The following is a 13,654-nucleotide window of genomic DNA, read 5'->3' as shown; positions in this document are numbered from 1 at the left end:
GTACGTTTCGTAAATTTGTCTATTAATTTTGTTGTATCATTTTGATAATGTTTATGAACTTTTAGGTTTTTAAATTAATAAACATTTTATGATTATATTTCTATATATTTTTTATCAAATAAACACTAGTGATTCACATAAATGTCAATGTATTCCGTAGAGTAACATAAGCATAGAAACCTATTTGAGGTGTCTAATTTTTAAAATATCACACTTTCTTTGTGTTGCTTTCGGCTTCATCCAAAACGCTGACCTTTTCTACAACTCCCTCGAAACCAGATAGTCGAATCGTATCCCCGGTTTTGAAAAGCTCCGTGGCCATCGTGGCGCCCACAATACAAGGCAAACCATACTCGCGGGCTATGACTGCTCCTATTAATATCACAATTGATTATGTATTAAAAGGGGAAAATAAGCAATTATGATAAAATAATACTGAGAAAATTACTTAAAAGAGAATATTACTGAAACAATTGTCTGAGCACTTATATTTTGTAACGAAGAAGAACAGACGACAGTTTTTAAAATATTTTTTATATGGGATTCTTTGTTTATTACCTATTGTATATAACCTACTCTCAAAAGTTTGAAGAGTGAAATATAATCACGTTTTTAATATTTTTATTAGATTTAAAATACCGTGTGAAATGAGTCCTCCAAGCTCCGTAATAATTCCCGATAACAAGGGGAAGTAGGGTGACCATCCTATATCCGTAGAATGTGTTATTAGTACGTCGCCCTGTTGTAGTGTGTTTATCTGTTGATGTATAACAAATATTATTTGGTACTCCATTCACTTTAAAACAACACAATATGTAATCAGTTTTTTAATTGTATATGTAATATGGTTTTCAACAACAACAAAACAGTTTTCAAATGAGCTTCAGCTTAGGTTGTTGCGCAAAATCACACGATTTACCAAATTTCCTGTGGTGGTGGAGATGTGATTATTTTTTTTGAATTACCTCTGAAAGATCTCTAATGACGCAAGCTCTCGCAATAACATCCCCTCCACATACGGAAGTAGCTTTCATTTTCACTTCGCCAGTAGTAATTTTTGGACCTTCGAAGGTAAGAGGTTTTGGCCAGCCCTTGTGAATTTCGGAAAATTTCAGTTTGCACCACGACGGATAAAACTGATGTCGTTGAATTGCTCTAAAAAAAAAAGAAAGTTTATTAAAGATTATGTTGTAGTACGTAAATTACAGTTTCTGTATATTATAATAACGCAATAACGATACTGCAAGTTTAAAATAGTTCTAAAGGCTTCGTTATTTCCATTAAATAATAGGGAATATACGAAACAGACAAGTTGAGTTTGTTTAATATTAGGTAGACATAAAGGAAACGTTAATCTTGTTAATCTTTTGCTGAGAATTATTTATATCTTTCTAGCGTCTTTAATATTTTAAACCAAATTAGGGAACCTATCAATTGTTTCGAAGTTTCAGAGGCCAAATGGGAGCAACAGAACGAGTTTGGCTACGCGTACGGAATTGTATAAAAATATATGTCCTTAAATTTCAATGAGCTTACTTTCTCAGTAAGACGGGATCCCTCGTTGCCACATATTCCCGGAGTTCGTGCACCCTGAAGTAGTAGATGAGGTCTGCGCGTGGCAGTAGCCAGCGACGCTCTAGCAGACGCGCGAGCCGCCGCGTCGCCAACCGCAGCTTGTGCACGGCGAGGATCAAGTGCGCCTTGGTGGCCTCGCGGTGCCGCACTGCGCGATGGCATAGCGGCACCACCCAGCGCAGCACGGACCTGCCGATTCACCGTCGTCAAGGTTAAACCATTTCTTAGAAACTAGTAACTGTTCTGGGATATAAGATAACATGTGCACGTATCACGAATGTGAAAATTCGATAAATATATTTGTTACCCTGCTTTCGTGTAATAGACAGATTATTTATATCGTTTCACGTAATTATGCATTTAAAAATATACATGTTTCGTGTGTTTTCATATTTTATATGCGAATAGTGTACATTTCGAATGCCTAGCCGAATAGCAACGATTAATTTCAAATCTGTTCGTTTCAATAGTTTACAATTATGCAGACAATTTTAGCTGTGAGCAATTTTTACATGCTCTATTTTATACCTATTAAGCTGTTTTTATATCTACTTAGCTTAAGTAATATTTCATCAGAATATATCTTTATATTGCGGATTTATTGATCGTTAAAGTATTTTATTTTATTTTACAAAGATATTAACCTCGTGCTTGATTTTTTTGGAGTCTTTAGAGAAGCAATAATGTCATCACTATTCTTCTGTTGTACGTCTCCATTTGATGGACGCATTTGCATGAGCACTTTCATTAAATCTTCTGGTACCAATGACCATGGTTTTGTTGATAGATCAAACTGAAATAATTCAAAGAAAACATGCTCAGTACAAACAGATAAAAAGAAGTATTCAAGAATAATATAACATATTTTATCCTTGAAACTTTTGAGATCTAAAACAGAACTAAAAGTAAAACAATTTACGAAAACGAACAAAATAATACCTACTTCCATGATAGCTCTGTGGCCGTGTTGATCCAAAAAGTTACATACATCATTGTAAACCCGTGGAACATTGTTTTTTAACCAAGTTAAAGCATTTTGAGGATTTTGTTCTCTGAATTCTTGTAATCTTCCAAGTTTATCCAGTTTTCGAACTAATTTATCGAGTTCATTTGGTACTTCAGCCGACAGAACATCTCCTGAACTAAGCAACGTACTAATTTCATTGCATTCTTCGGGTGTAAAATCTAGTGGATCAAATGTTGATGTTTATTATTTTTAGCTAAACGTGATATTAATAGGAACCATAGTCTTCAAACTCCAGTCTACAACAAGTGATGCTGGACTTAGTTTGAAAATCCTTTAATAAGCAACGTAAATCAAATTAAGTAATAATGAATATATTATTCATTTCATATAAATATTCAATGACTTGATGGGGGGCTTTGAACAAGGCCATCTGGGTAGGTACTGCCAACTTATCAAACTTTCTAACCCCAAACAGCGATACTTAGTATTATTGTGTTCGGACTTGAAGGGTCTGTCACAAGAGCCATGACATTTCAACTCCCAAGGTTAGTGGCGTCGGGACAATGTAAGGGATAGTTAATATTTTCTTACAATACCAATAATTATGGACCGTTGTGACCACTTACCACCAGATAGCCTATTTTCCAGTATGTTTACCTATATTCAATAAATTAAAAATTTAACTTACGAATAAATTAGATATGGTTACCTGATTTTCCTTCTAACAAAACTGTCATAGCAATGAATTGACTGAATGTACTCGCACAGCTCGTAGAGCCGTGGTTCTTCATGTACTGGTACATGTCGCCCTCTGCTCCAATGATGGTATCTAATAATACAATAGGGTCATCTGTATCCACATTAAGGTTCATAACGTTTACGCTCTTGATCGTCTCATCCATGACCCATTTTGAAGTTGCTAAAGTCTAAAAAATGGAATATTTTACTCAAAATTAAATATATATCTTTGAACAATATTATTATGGTTAAAATTCAAACCTTTCAATTAAATCAATGAATTTAAAATTTATTATATAACCTCTTAGCATAAGGTTAATTATGTAGTTTACTAAAATATAAAATAATAATAATTAATTAATTACCTTCAACATATCAAATATAACGAAAAGTTTATCCGTGACTTGAGGTCGCCTTCTTTGCAAGGCTGTGTTGAAAATCTCTTTGTCCGCTACCTTGTGGCCGTGTAATGCCATTTCTAACATGCGAATATTCACATCCATCTTCTTTGGTACTCGGCGGTACACTGCCTATGACCCGTGCATTTATAAAATATAAATAAATGTTTAAGATAATTATTATCAATGATCTTTTAAGCAATTAGGCTATGGTACCACGCGAAACGATTATGTAAGAATGGCTTGACGAGCGTTTTCAAATCGGATTTCACTCATGTGAACATATAATAAATTTTAATTGATACTTTTTTTTTAATAAATTTTGTTGTAAGTTGCATTTTTGACTTATTTTGAAAAAATCTAAAAAACGCGATAACTCAAAAATGGTTCACTTTTGGATAATGCATATGGGGGTTAAAATGATTGCAAATAGTCACCCCTATTACCTCCTAACGGGAATACGTCGAATTACCAATAACCTTGTATATTAATTATTTAATTTCCTTTATTCCAAAATAATCATAATATTCTTCCAAATTCAATGTTGTGTATTTAACTAGCTATTAATTATTTTAAAAAAATATTATTATTATTATATTATTAATTTTAATCTCATTTTAAGTAAAGTTCTTATGAGAAAAGATATATATATATATATATAAAGATCTTAACCTCATAATTTTCTTTTTAGTTCTCATATTTCTTTATAATTACTCTGTTAACATTTCATTAATACTTACATTATATGACGCCAAAGCACACCTGCCGTGTGTAACAATAATATTCTTATCATAGCCGTCACCGTTCGTTCGTATCAAAGAGCTCACGCCTTTTTCGAGTGGTAAAAATACAACGTCATAACTTAATGCTGTAAGTGGCTTCGGTAGAACCTGAATATTGTTTAATATAATAATTAATATACGTTATAAATTACACTCTGCGTTTTACAGCGGTTACAGTTCTGTACTATTAATAAAGTAAATTCAATATCATTTCTAAATTTTTGCCATCAATTTAATATGTGGTTATGAAAAATGCTTCTTGTGTTAAGGTACCTCGCCGGTGTTAGCGAACGTGACTAGTTCATCATCGGCCATAATAGGAAAGTCAAGTTCATGCAAGAGTTCCTCTTCTGTCCATCGCTCTAGAGAAGTGATCGGCCGCGCTTGAAGCAAAAATATATCATCCTGAAAAATAAAACAAGTCATCTCTATGTAGTATAAAACATAGTCGCTTCTGGTCGTCTATACGTTTAGATCTTTTAAACTACGTAACGGAGTTTCCTGCGGCTTTCATAAATAATGTAATAGCATTTCAATAAATAGAATTCAATATTAAATATTCAAAAGGAACGTTTATATGTATATTATAGTAGAGAATAGCCGAGAATTGAAATTTTTGCAGTCGAGAAAAAGGAAAATTTTTCTTTTTATGTTTGTTCTTTAATCTCAAAGTTGTTTGGTCTCCCGTTATTGTACCCGTGTGAAGCCAGTACAGGTAGCTAGTATAAAATGTAACACAAGTGAAAGGTAGATTAGAATAGGAAGAGAGGCAAGCAAACAGCCACCTCGTGATAAGTGATCACTTACACCAACAATTATTTTATTTCTATGAAATAAAAACGATCGCTAACTTTGCTTCCAAACAATAGTTTTACTTTCAAACGGTAAAACTTCATTATTCTCTGTTCCACTATGATGACATATATTTATTATAAGAGTAATAACTGATAAACTAAAGTTGCCAGCAGAAAAGCAATTATCTGAAATATATTATAGATAGAGAATAAGTAATCCGTCTGGCTACTGAGTTTATTTACATTCGACTGACTACCATATAACGGATACATAAAAAAAAGTGTTAAATTTTGAAGTAGGCATTTTGAAAACTATCGTCATTCCAATATATAATAGCTGAACCTCGTAAATTATTTTATAAAGTATGCTTACATTGTATATCGCCCATTCTATATCTCTTGCAACGCCCCACAGTTTCTCTTGGGATATGCCAAACCGAGCCAATCTGAATATCTCAGACTCGGACAAGCAAGGCATATTTTTTTCGTGTTCAGATACGTTTGTCGTAGTAACGCCATTTTCGCTCGTAGTAACTTTATGGGTTTTCGACCCAAGATTGAGCTGTGCTATTGAGAGTTTCCCGTCTAACTCGCGCCTCACAATAACCGTGTCTGGTTCAACGGATCCCGACACCACACTCTAAAAATAAATTATAGTTTATTTTTTTATTAATTGCTTAAATTATAAATTACAAAATTGTTATCTTCACTACATATTATAAAACATAGTCGCTTCCCGCTGTCTGCCTCTATGTATGCTTAGATCTTTAAAACTACGCAACGGATTTTGATGCGGTTTTTTTTAACAGAATTAATATTCAAGAGGGAGGTTTATATGTATTATACATGCATAACATAGTGAGAAACACTGGTAAAGTCAAAGTAATGAAAAAAATCGCGATGGTATATGTCTATCTTTTAGGGATAACCCACAATAATCATTTCTAACCTTTACTTTTTACGAGAAATAATAGCTTATTTACGAAGCGATTTTAAGCAATACAATCTATCCAATTACGTTCTTTAAATATTTCATATAAATCAATATTGCCCTTTACAGCAAGTAATTTAAATTCATATTTTCGAAGATATTACAGATTTAAACATAGTGGTTTGCATTGTCTAATGACGAAGCCGGGGCGGGTCGCTAGTATGAAGTAAATCAGTCGCGACGAATGCAGTGAGCTACTCGCCTCTCCCAGGCCGTAATTGGCGGTGAGCAACAGCCTGGTGGGGTCGCCCTGCTGCGGATGCGCTGTGAACATGACGCCGGCCGTACGTGGCGCCACCAGCACTTGCACCACCACGCCACCCGCACATTCACACACTTGACCGTTCTGTCTGTTGCACAACAAATTACAATGACGATATGATATTCAAATAATTCTATAAAAATTATTGACAATCCTTAAATATATAAAAATATGAATTAAAAATAGTTACTGTATAAATTATAAGCGCGTGGCATTGTGGCAAGGATGCAAGCATCATGTAATAGCAAAATGTATCGAATTTAGAAACACTTCAATAAAATAACCGTTTTAGGGTTTCACCACCTCTTTTCCTTGTAGTTACAACTAACAGCATAATTTGACTTAAATACGTTACTTTTATTGTATCCGTAATAGCTGTAGTCGTTGTCGGTAATGCCATAACATTGATGTTTTCTTAAAAGTTTTCTATTGTTACGGAATTTAAACAGTAACAGATTAATTTTACCGGCGATAGTATGCACTTGTGAATGCGAACATGGACGCCCAGCACCGTTGCACTCCACGCAGCACGTCGTCATCGCTCACACAACCAAGAATCGTATCATTTTGTCCAGCGGCGGATAGCGCTTCGCTGTCTTCACCGACCGCTGCAAAATTTAGTTAAATTATATTAAAAGGCTTAATTGAAAAAAACAAGTATAGCAAATGTTTTTAGATTATATTTTTATTATTGTAATTTCATATAAGAAAACTTTCCGAAAAATATCAGCCCCTTGGATGCTAATTAAGCCTATTTTTTGTTTCTTTCTGATATTAAATAACATAGAACGATAATATTACCCGACGATCTTACTGCGAATCTTAGTTTGTCTCCGAGATTTTGGGCAGCAGCTTTCTTTTTCAATTCACTGAGATAGACCAATATATTATCCTTTACATCTTCAACTATTGCCGTAGAAATAAATAGATTATACGCCCTAAAATACAAAAAAAACATCAACGATCATTAAAATGAAGACAAAGGTATATAATTAAAGATAAATTATTTAGACAATCAAAATTCTACGAACATTAATTAGTCACGTGGTTCGGTGACCGTTTGGCAATTTCCATATTTATCTAGCTAGTAAGCAATTTATTTCGAATAATGCAGGTGTCTTTCTGATGTGTTTATTATTAAACACCAAAAGATGAATCGATAAAGAATAAAAATAAAATTTTCTAGCATCAAATTTCACAAACCTTAGTTAATATTTTTGCCAAAAATACTATCTACCAAATAAAATTATTACTTTATAATGAGAAAAATATCAAACTAATAAAAATTGGTACTTACTTCTCACATTTTTCTTTAAACTTAGTTTCCTCATAGTTGTCATTGTCAGCTTCAATTTCACTAATCGCTTTTTTGATACCAGGATTGGCTTCTAAATGTTTGTTGAATGCTTTTGTCGTAATACAAAACCCTGGAGGAACGCGGTATCCCTGCAAGTTTTTTTTAATTTAATATGTGGCAACGGTCTGATGGATGAATGGATGACATGGCGCTCTGTTTTGGATATCCGGACAACGCGAATGTGTAGATGGAATTTGGAATTCTAGTGCAATGTCCAATTGTGGAATTCAGCGATCAGCTGTCGACATTTCGAGTCACTCTACGTTAAATGCAATCAAATGGGAGAAGCTGGTACAAGGGAATTCCCGCTTAGAAATAAGACCAGAACTATTATGAGGCCGAATTTCTGCCAAACCTATTTTTAAACCAATTTAGCTTTGGCTTTAGTTTGCAATTACCCACAAACAAACTAAACGAAACTCGAAATGTCGACGCGAATACTGGTTGTGGCAGCTAGGGAAGTGTTATTGAATTTACTGTAAAAAACAAATGGTTGCTTCACTCTTAAAATGTTATGTCTTCATTCTAAAAATGATTTTCGAATTGTTTTCCAGATGCTATTAGTTTCGTTTCACAATTATTAGTAATTCGACCTACCCTATACTTAATCGAAGGTGATTAAGTATAGGGTAGGTATTCTGAGTGTCTACCACTCTAAAATATGTTTGATTATGATTACCAATTTAACCAAATTACGAAGTTTTATTGGAGGATAGCAGTACTGATGTTATTAAGGTTAGACAACTATTTAAGAAAAAAAAATCGAATGCTACAATAATTGAAAACCGCTTGCATTTACCAATAAATAAAAATAAAAACGTAGTTAACCTCACTGGCTTAGCCAGGGTGGTATTATTACCTGTTCTGTTTGTACTGAAGCTAAGAGTGCGAGTGAGGCACCCTTGCCCCCCACATAGTTGGTACAAAACGCGGCGCTCTCTTCGAACGACGCGCAGTGACCAGCCTCGCCCGCCTCCTTTTCGGTCAGACACTTCAAAACAGGCAATGGCTTGAGATGGTTCACTGGATTTGGAGCTAAAATAATTTGTTTACATTTTTAAAATCCTTGAATGACAACAACATATTTGCATGATATTTTTCGTTAGCACCTAAGCCCATAATGTTTAGAGACCAGCTCAAATAATAAGTTTATATTTACTCAATTTTCCTATTTGATATAGCTTTAAAAGACACTTGAGTTACTGACAACTGACAACTGTTATATTACCTTATAGTTGCATCAATTTATTGTGATTGTACTAGTTTATGCAATGGTAATAAGAAGACTGCTATCTTAAATTGCAGTAAGATTATTCGATATCTCATTACTTATCATCTTATTCAATAGGCTACTAAATCTACTATTGTATCGCCTACGTTAAGAATTATTTATACCAACCTACCTAATGTTTCATATCCCAACTCTAGAATACCAGTGCCGTGTTCGCCGTTGATACTGATATTGACTGTACGATATACTATCTCGTGCTGATCCGGACCCGTGATCAAGCGCCCCCCGTCTTTATTAATCCGAAGGATAACTTTTAAGTTGCGATCATTTGCAGCTGGAAAAGTAAAGGCAATTGGCAAATCAAATACGACAATCAGTATGACTTATGATCAAAATAACAAGAATTTCATATTTGTGAAAATGTGACTTACTGCTTACGTTAATTGTGTACGTATTAGGTATTCCATTCGCATTCTCACAAAAATCTGACATAATTAAATCCGATGAAGTTACACTTTTCACCATAAAATTCGGTAATCTCACGCTTCCTGAAATGCATCTGTAAATAAATAAATGTTGGGTGGAATATAAACAATTAAAAAATATATATATAACTTTCTTTAAACATAAATTTCATGGTTATTATTCGCATTAAAGGAATAACTGGCCAAAGATATATCTCGTATACTTACTGTGTAAAATTATTATGATAAGATACTCCTCGTATTTGAACGGCTGTTCCGTCTCGGGCCGCCACTGTCACAGTGATAGTACGTCTTATTTCTTTATAACTAAGTGCCCAACTTCTCTCTCTGACTCCTCTTAAACGAAGATATTCATTTCTTTCGATTACTCCATCAGCATTGAATGATTGAAAACGACCTTGCAATGCACCCCACTGCATCCAGCTACCAGAACCCTTACCACAACTGTTTCTATGGAAAAAATTACCTATTTGTACAACGCTAAGGATTTTTGAAATAGTAATTATTAAGAATATATAAATATGTAACTATATTAAGTATAGCAGGTTCGAGACTGATTTCGGCGACAGCTTCCTTTCACTGAACAACAAGTCTAGTACAAGAACAACACTAGTGTGTTCTTTCTCTATTTATTCTACTCTTTCAACGAACAAAAAAAATCACAAGTTTACGCAAACATATTTGCGTTCTCTATGTACTCCCTATCTATGTCTCTTGTTTTGTTAAACAAATATTAAAATTACACCTACAACAATTGTGACCAATTTCCGTCTCTCCAGCGTTCTAGACCCAGAGTTTCCGCCGCAAGCTGTTCGCTCCAATCTTTCGGATGTTGTACCACACTCGTTGCGGACGCCCATCTAAAAAAGTTAAAGTATATTTAAATTTCTTAATAACAACAATATTAATGACATCGTGTTACAAATATTATAAAAAAATCTTTGACATTCGTCAGTCCTCGCTCGTCAGTATTGATTATAATATAAAGTTAATCATAAATCACACTTACAAAAGATTAAATTTCACATGCTGCGTTTTGTTATCCTCGGTTCTTCTTAGTATACCATTGTAAATAATTCTTAAGCGTTCCAGATGTTTTGTCACTTGTATTTTTAGTCCTCCCGCGCTCCATCCCTTATCCATATGCACCCATTCGCTGACTGCTGTTTGTGGATGTTCTGTACCAGTAATTATAAGAAGTGCCAAGACTATTGACTAATACTTTGTTTTTTTTATAAGTTAATAATTAAAAATCATCATACTCAATCAGATACGTACATACTTGATTCCTAATCAACTGAGCAGAATAGTTTAAACGGTATGTCTATTAAATAAATAATAAAAGACTATAAATATATGTATATTTTAAATCATACGTTTAGATAGGCTTGTTAAAAAATAATTAAATAAAAGATTTGCATTAAAAAACATAAATCTTAACTTCTTAAATGATATTGAATAATATTATTCATTTACTCATACCTATAACTCAATCGGAGTCACGAAACAATGATAGATAGACACAAATACGTAAGTAGAATACGTGTTACTAGCACAATTGTAAAGAATTAAAATTTGAGTGTTATGAATTCAACGACAAATTGACTAACTAACTCTAATTTATTACTACTAAACTTAACTCGAAAAATTAACTCTTTGAAAGTCCATTTTTTTGTCAGTATTTGCTATACTACACTTTACAGTAGCAAGCATTTTTGGATCGCAATTTATAGGTTTCAATTGCATATAAGTAATGCCATTGCTTCAGAAAGTAGATTGTTCCGAAAAGGAATATAACATATTTCTTTTTCCCCAATGCAAATGCATATAAGATTAAACAACAATACATCCATCAATTAAACATATATGTCCTGCGCGGAAAAACACTTACCTAACAGCTTATAACAACTCCCATCTGCTAACTTAATGTGAACGGTGACCTCTGCAATAGGTTTTCTTCCACACAGTTTACGTATGCCCAATAGGACTGCTGAACCATCCGGTGCAGAAGCCCGTAATGAAATCTCATCACAACCCTCGGTCTGATTAGGCCGAGGGGTCTCATACAAATTATTCTTTGGTAATTGCGACTTCCAACGTTTGACGGCGTATCGCGCCAGGATTAATTTCAAAGGGTAATTCCATCCTACAAAAATTAATATATACATACATGATTATAGAAATAGTTTAGAAGTCATAATTAACAATGGAAAATTTTAAAAATAACGCACTTTATTAATTAAGGTTTTTAAGAAAAAATATGAACATTTTTTTATTGAGCTCTTTGTTCAGAAAATCCATTCTAATTTACTTAAGAACAATATATTATGCCTAATCTATTATGAACGTAATAGTTCTATTATTATTCTTATGTACTTGTATGTCAATTAACTCCTTCAAAACTGCAGGGACGATTTTGATGAAAATCAGCGTCGAGGTCAAAACCCTAGGGCTGAGTAGTCTCCTGTTTTGAAATCACGCCATTGTTCAGTTTACAGTTTATGTAGTAACTTGTTGGTTTTGTATGATTGTAGTGCTCTTTTTTCCGTATAATGTGCCTTTTTTTAATTTTATTAAAATTATATTTTTTTCGTTTATTAGGTTTAAGATAGAATTAGATTATTCTTTTTGTATTTATTACTGGATTGTTTACAAATTATATTTTATTATATTCAAAATTGACAATCTATATTCATTTATATACACAATTTGTTATTCATATTTTTTTATTAAATATATGACAAAGCTTAAAACAGAAACTTATTTTTATTGCTAAGGTAGCTTATAACTAATGTGTAGTACATTACATCAACAAGATACCAGATTTCAATGTTCAAAAAATATTAATTCTATCGATAAAAATTAAGAAGATTAAAATCATAACAGCGCGATAAGTCTAATTTGATATTATATTTAAATAACTTTGTATAACAATATATATTACGAAACTAGCAGTTACAAAGATATCATAAAATTTATTATTAATATATTCTACTCACCCGGTTCTCGATAAAATCCTCTCCTATTTGAAGACTTTCGTATGAATATCAAGTAAACAACTACAGTGGCAGTAAACAAACCGGCTTGAAGTAATATATCAATTAAATCCATGAAAATGGTCGTAATGTCAACTCTGATAGTAAATTGTTGAAGGTTAGCGAAACCGGGCTGTGATTATCAAATAACGAGCATTACGTACACAACTACGCAGAGCTATTATGTGATTTATAATGATTGTAGACGGCAAGCGGACAAGTAGATATAAATTTGTCGTGTATCAGTGATTGAACGCAATAATATTCAATATGATAAGGTCAATTAATTTTTTTTAATAATAACTTGTTTCCAGGTGTTTACTTTGTAAGATTTTGTTGCAAATAGAAGATTATTCTTCGACTTTCAGAATCTATGTCGTGTCCTTCTCTATCATAATCAGTATCTACACTTATTAAAATGTACAGATATATTTCATCTCTATGAACTAAGATAAGATTCACTTTTATATTACGTTTTCTTATATTTACCAATATATGTCATTTTCTAATAGTTAATATTTACTAGATGCATTTAATAAAAAACAAAGCTAAGCGAAAATAGGTTCACTTTGTAAGAAGAAAGAATAGCTTTGTTAGGAATATATCATATTAGTGAAATTGTCTGTCTAATTCTTCGATTAGATGCGACATGAGCTTCAATAATAATTGACAGTAGGTACGCCAGAAGGCTAGGTTATAAAATCAGTATTTAGTAACTAAACCAAAAAAACTCAACAGAGATTATACAGAGTGATCAATGGACTTTACGGAGTGCTGTCTCGGTGATAGAAAATGAAGGCTATTCAAAGCATACCATAAGAGGTATACCTAACTGTTTATTATTATCAAAGTCATATTTTGTATATTCTTTATTCTCATAATAATTGTATCCGATATATATTGGAAACTGTTATACTAAATCCTACTCACATACAGCTCTCTGGCGTACCTACTGTTAATATACATAGATACAATTCAACAATCTTAAATTTAATAAATCTAATCAAATATGCCAAAATTTTTCCATAGACACATGATC

At 32.9% G+C, this 13,654-nt stretch overlaps 1 protein-coding gene across 1 annotated transcript; it reads right to left on the bottom strand.

The window, feature by feature from the left end:
* Window positions 1-159: 159 nt before the first annotated feature.
* Window positions 160-12,825, bottom strand: LOC113401059 (putative phosphoenolpyruvate synthase). Its single transcript, XM_026640778.2, has 23 exons — window positions 12,580-12,825; window positions 11,472-11,726; window positions 10,590-10,758; window positions 10,330-10,440; window positions 9,788-10,030; window positions 9,527-9,654; window positions 9,268-9,429; window positions 8,724-8,899; window positions 7,805-7,953; window positions 7,309-7,445; window positions 6,974-7,115; window positions 6,448-6,595; window positions 5,628-5,894; window positions 4,734-4,865; window positions 4,419-4,568; window positions 3,646-3,810; window positions 3,252-3,468; window positions 2,519-2,760; window positions 2,220-2,368; window positions 1,537-1,764; window positions 966-1,155; window positions 640-757; window positions 160-372 (listed from the first exon to the last, which is right to left on the bottom strand). The coding sequence occupies exons 1-23, from the start codon at window positions 12,689-12,691 to the stop codon at window positions 209-211; spliced, it is 3,954 nt and encodes a 1,317-aa protein (XP_026496563.2). The 5' UTR covers window positions 12,692-12,825; the 3' UTR covers window positions 160-208.
* Between the last annotated feature and the right edge of the window lie 829 nt (window positions 12,826-13,654).

The sequence above is a fragment of the Vanessa tameamea genome, chromosome 2, assembly GCF_037043105.1.
Source record: "Vanessa tameamea isolate UH-Manoa-2023 chromosome 2, ilVanTame1 primary haplotype, whole genome shotgun sequence".
In the NCBI taxonomy this organism is placed as follows: Eukaryota; Metazoa; Arthropoda; class Insecta; order Lepidoptera; family Nymphalidae; genus Vanessa; species Vanessa tameamea.
The sequence above is the reverse complement of the archived record's forward strand: the minus strand, read 5'-3'. Positions and strand labels throughout refer to the sequence as shown.

Coding starts and splice junctions, on each gene's coding strand:
- LOC113401059 (XM_026640778.2), bottom strand. CDS start 12,691: ATGGATTTAATTGATATATTACTTCAAGCCGGTTTGTTTACTGCCACT. Junction 9,655..9,787: donor TATCATAATAATTTTACACA/GTAAGTATACGA, acceptor ATTTATTTACAG/ATGCATTTCAGGAAGCGTGA. Junction 8,900..9,267: donor GTTGGGATATGAAACATTAG/GTAGGTTGGTAT, acceptor AAATTATTTTAG/CTCCAAATCCAGTGAACCAT.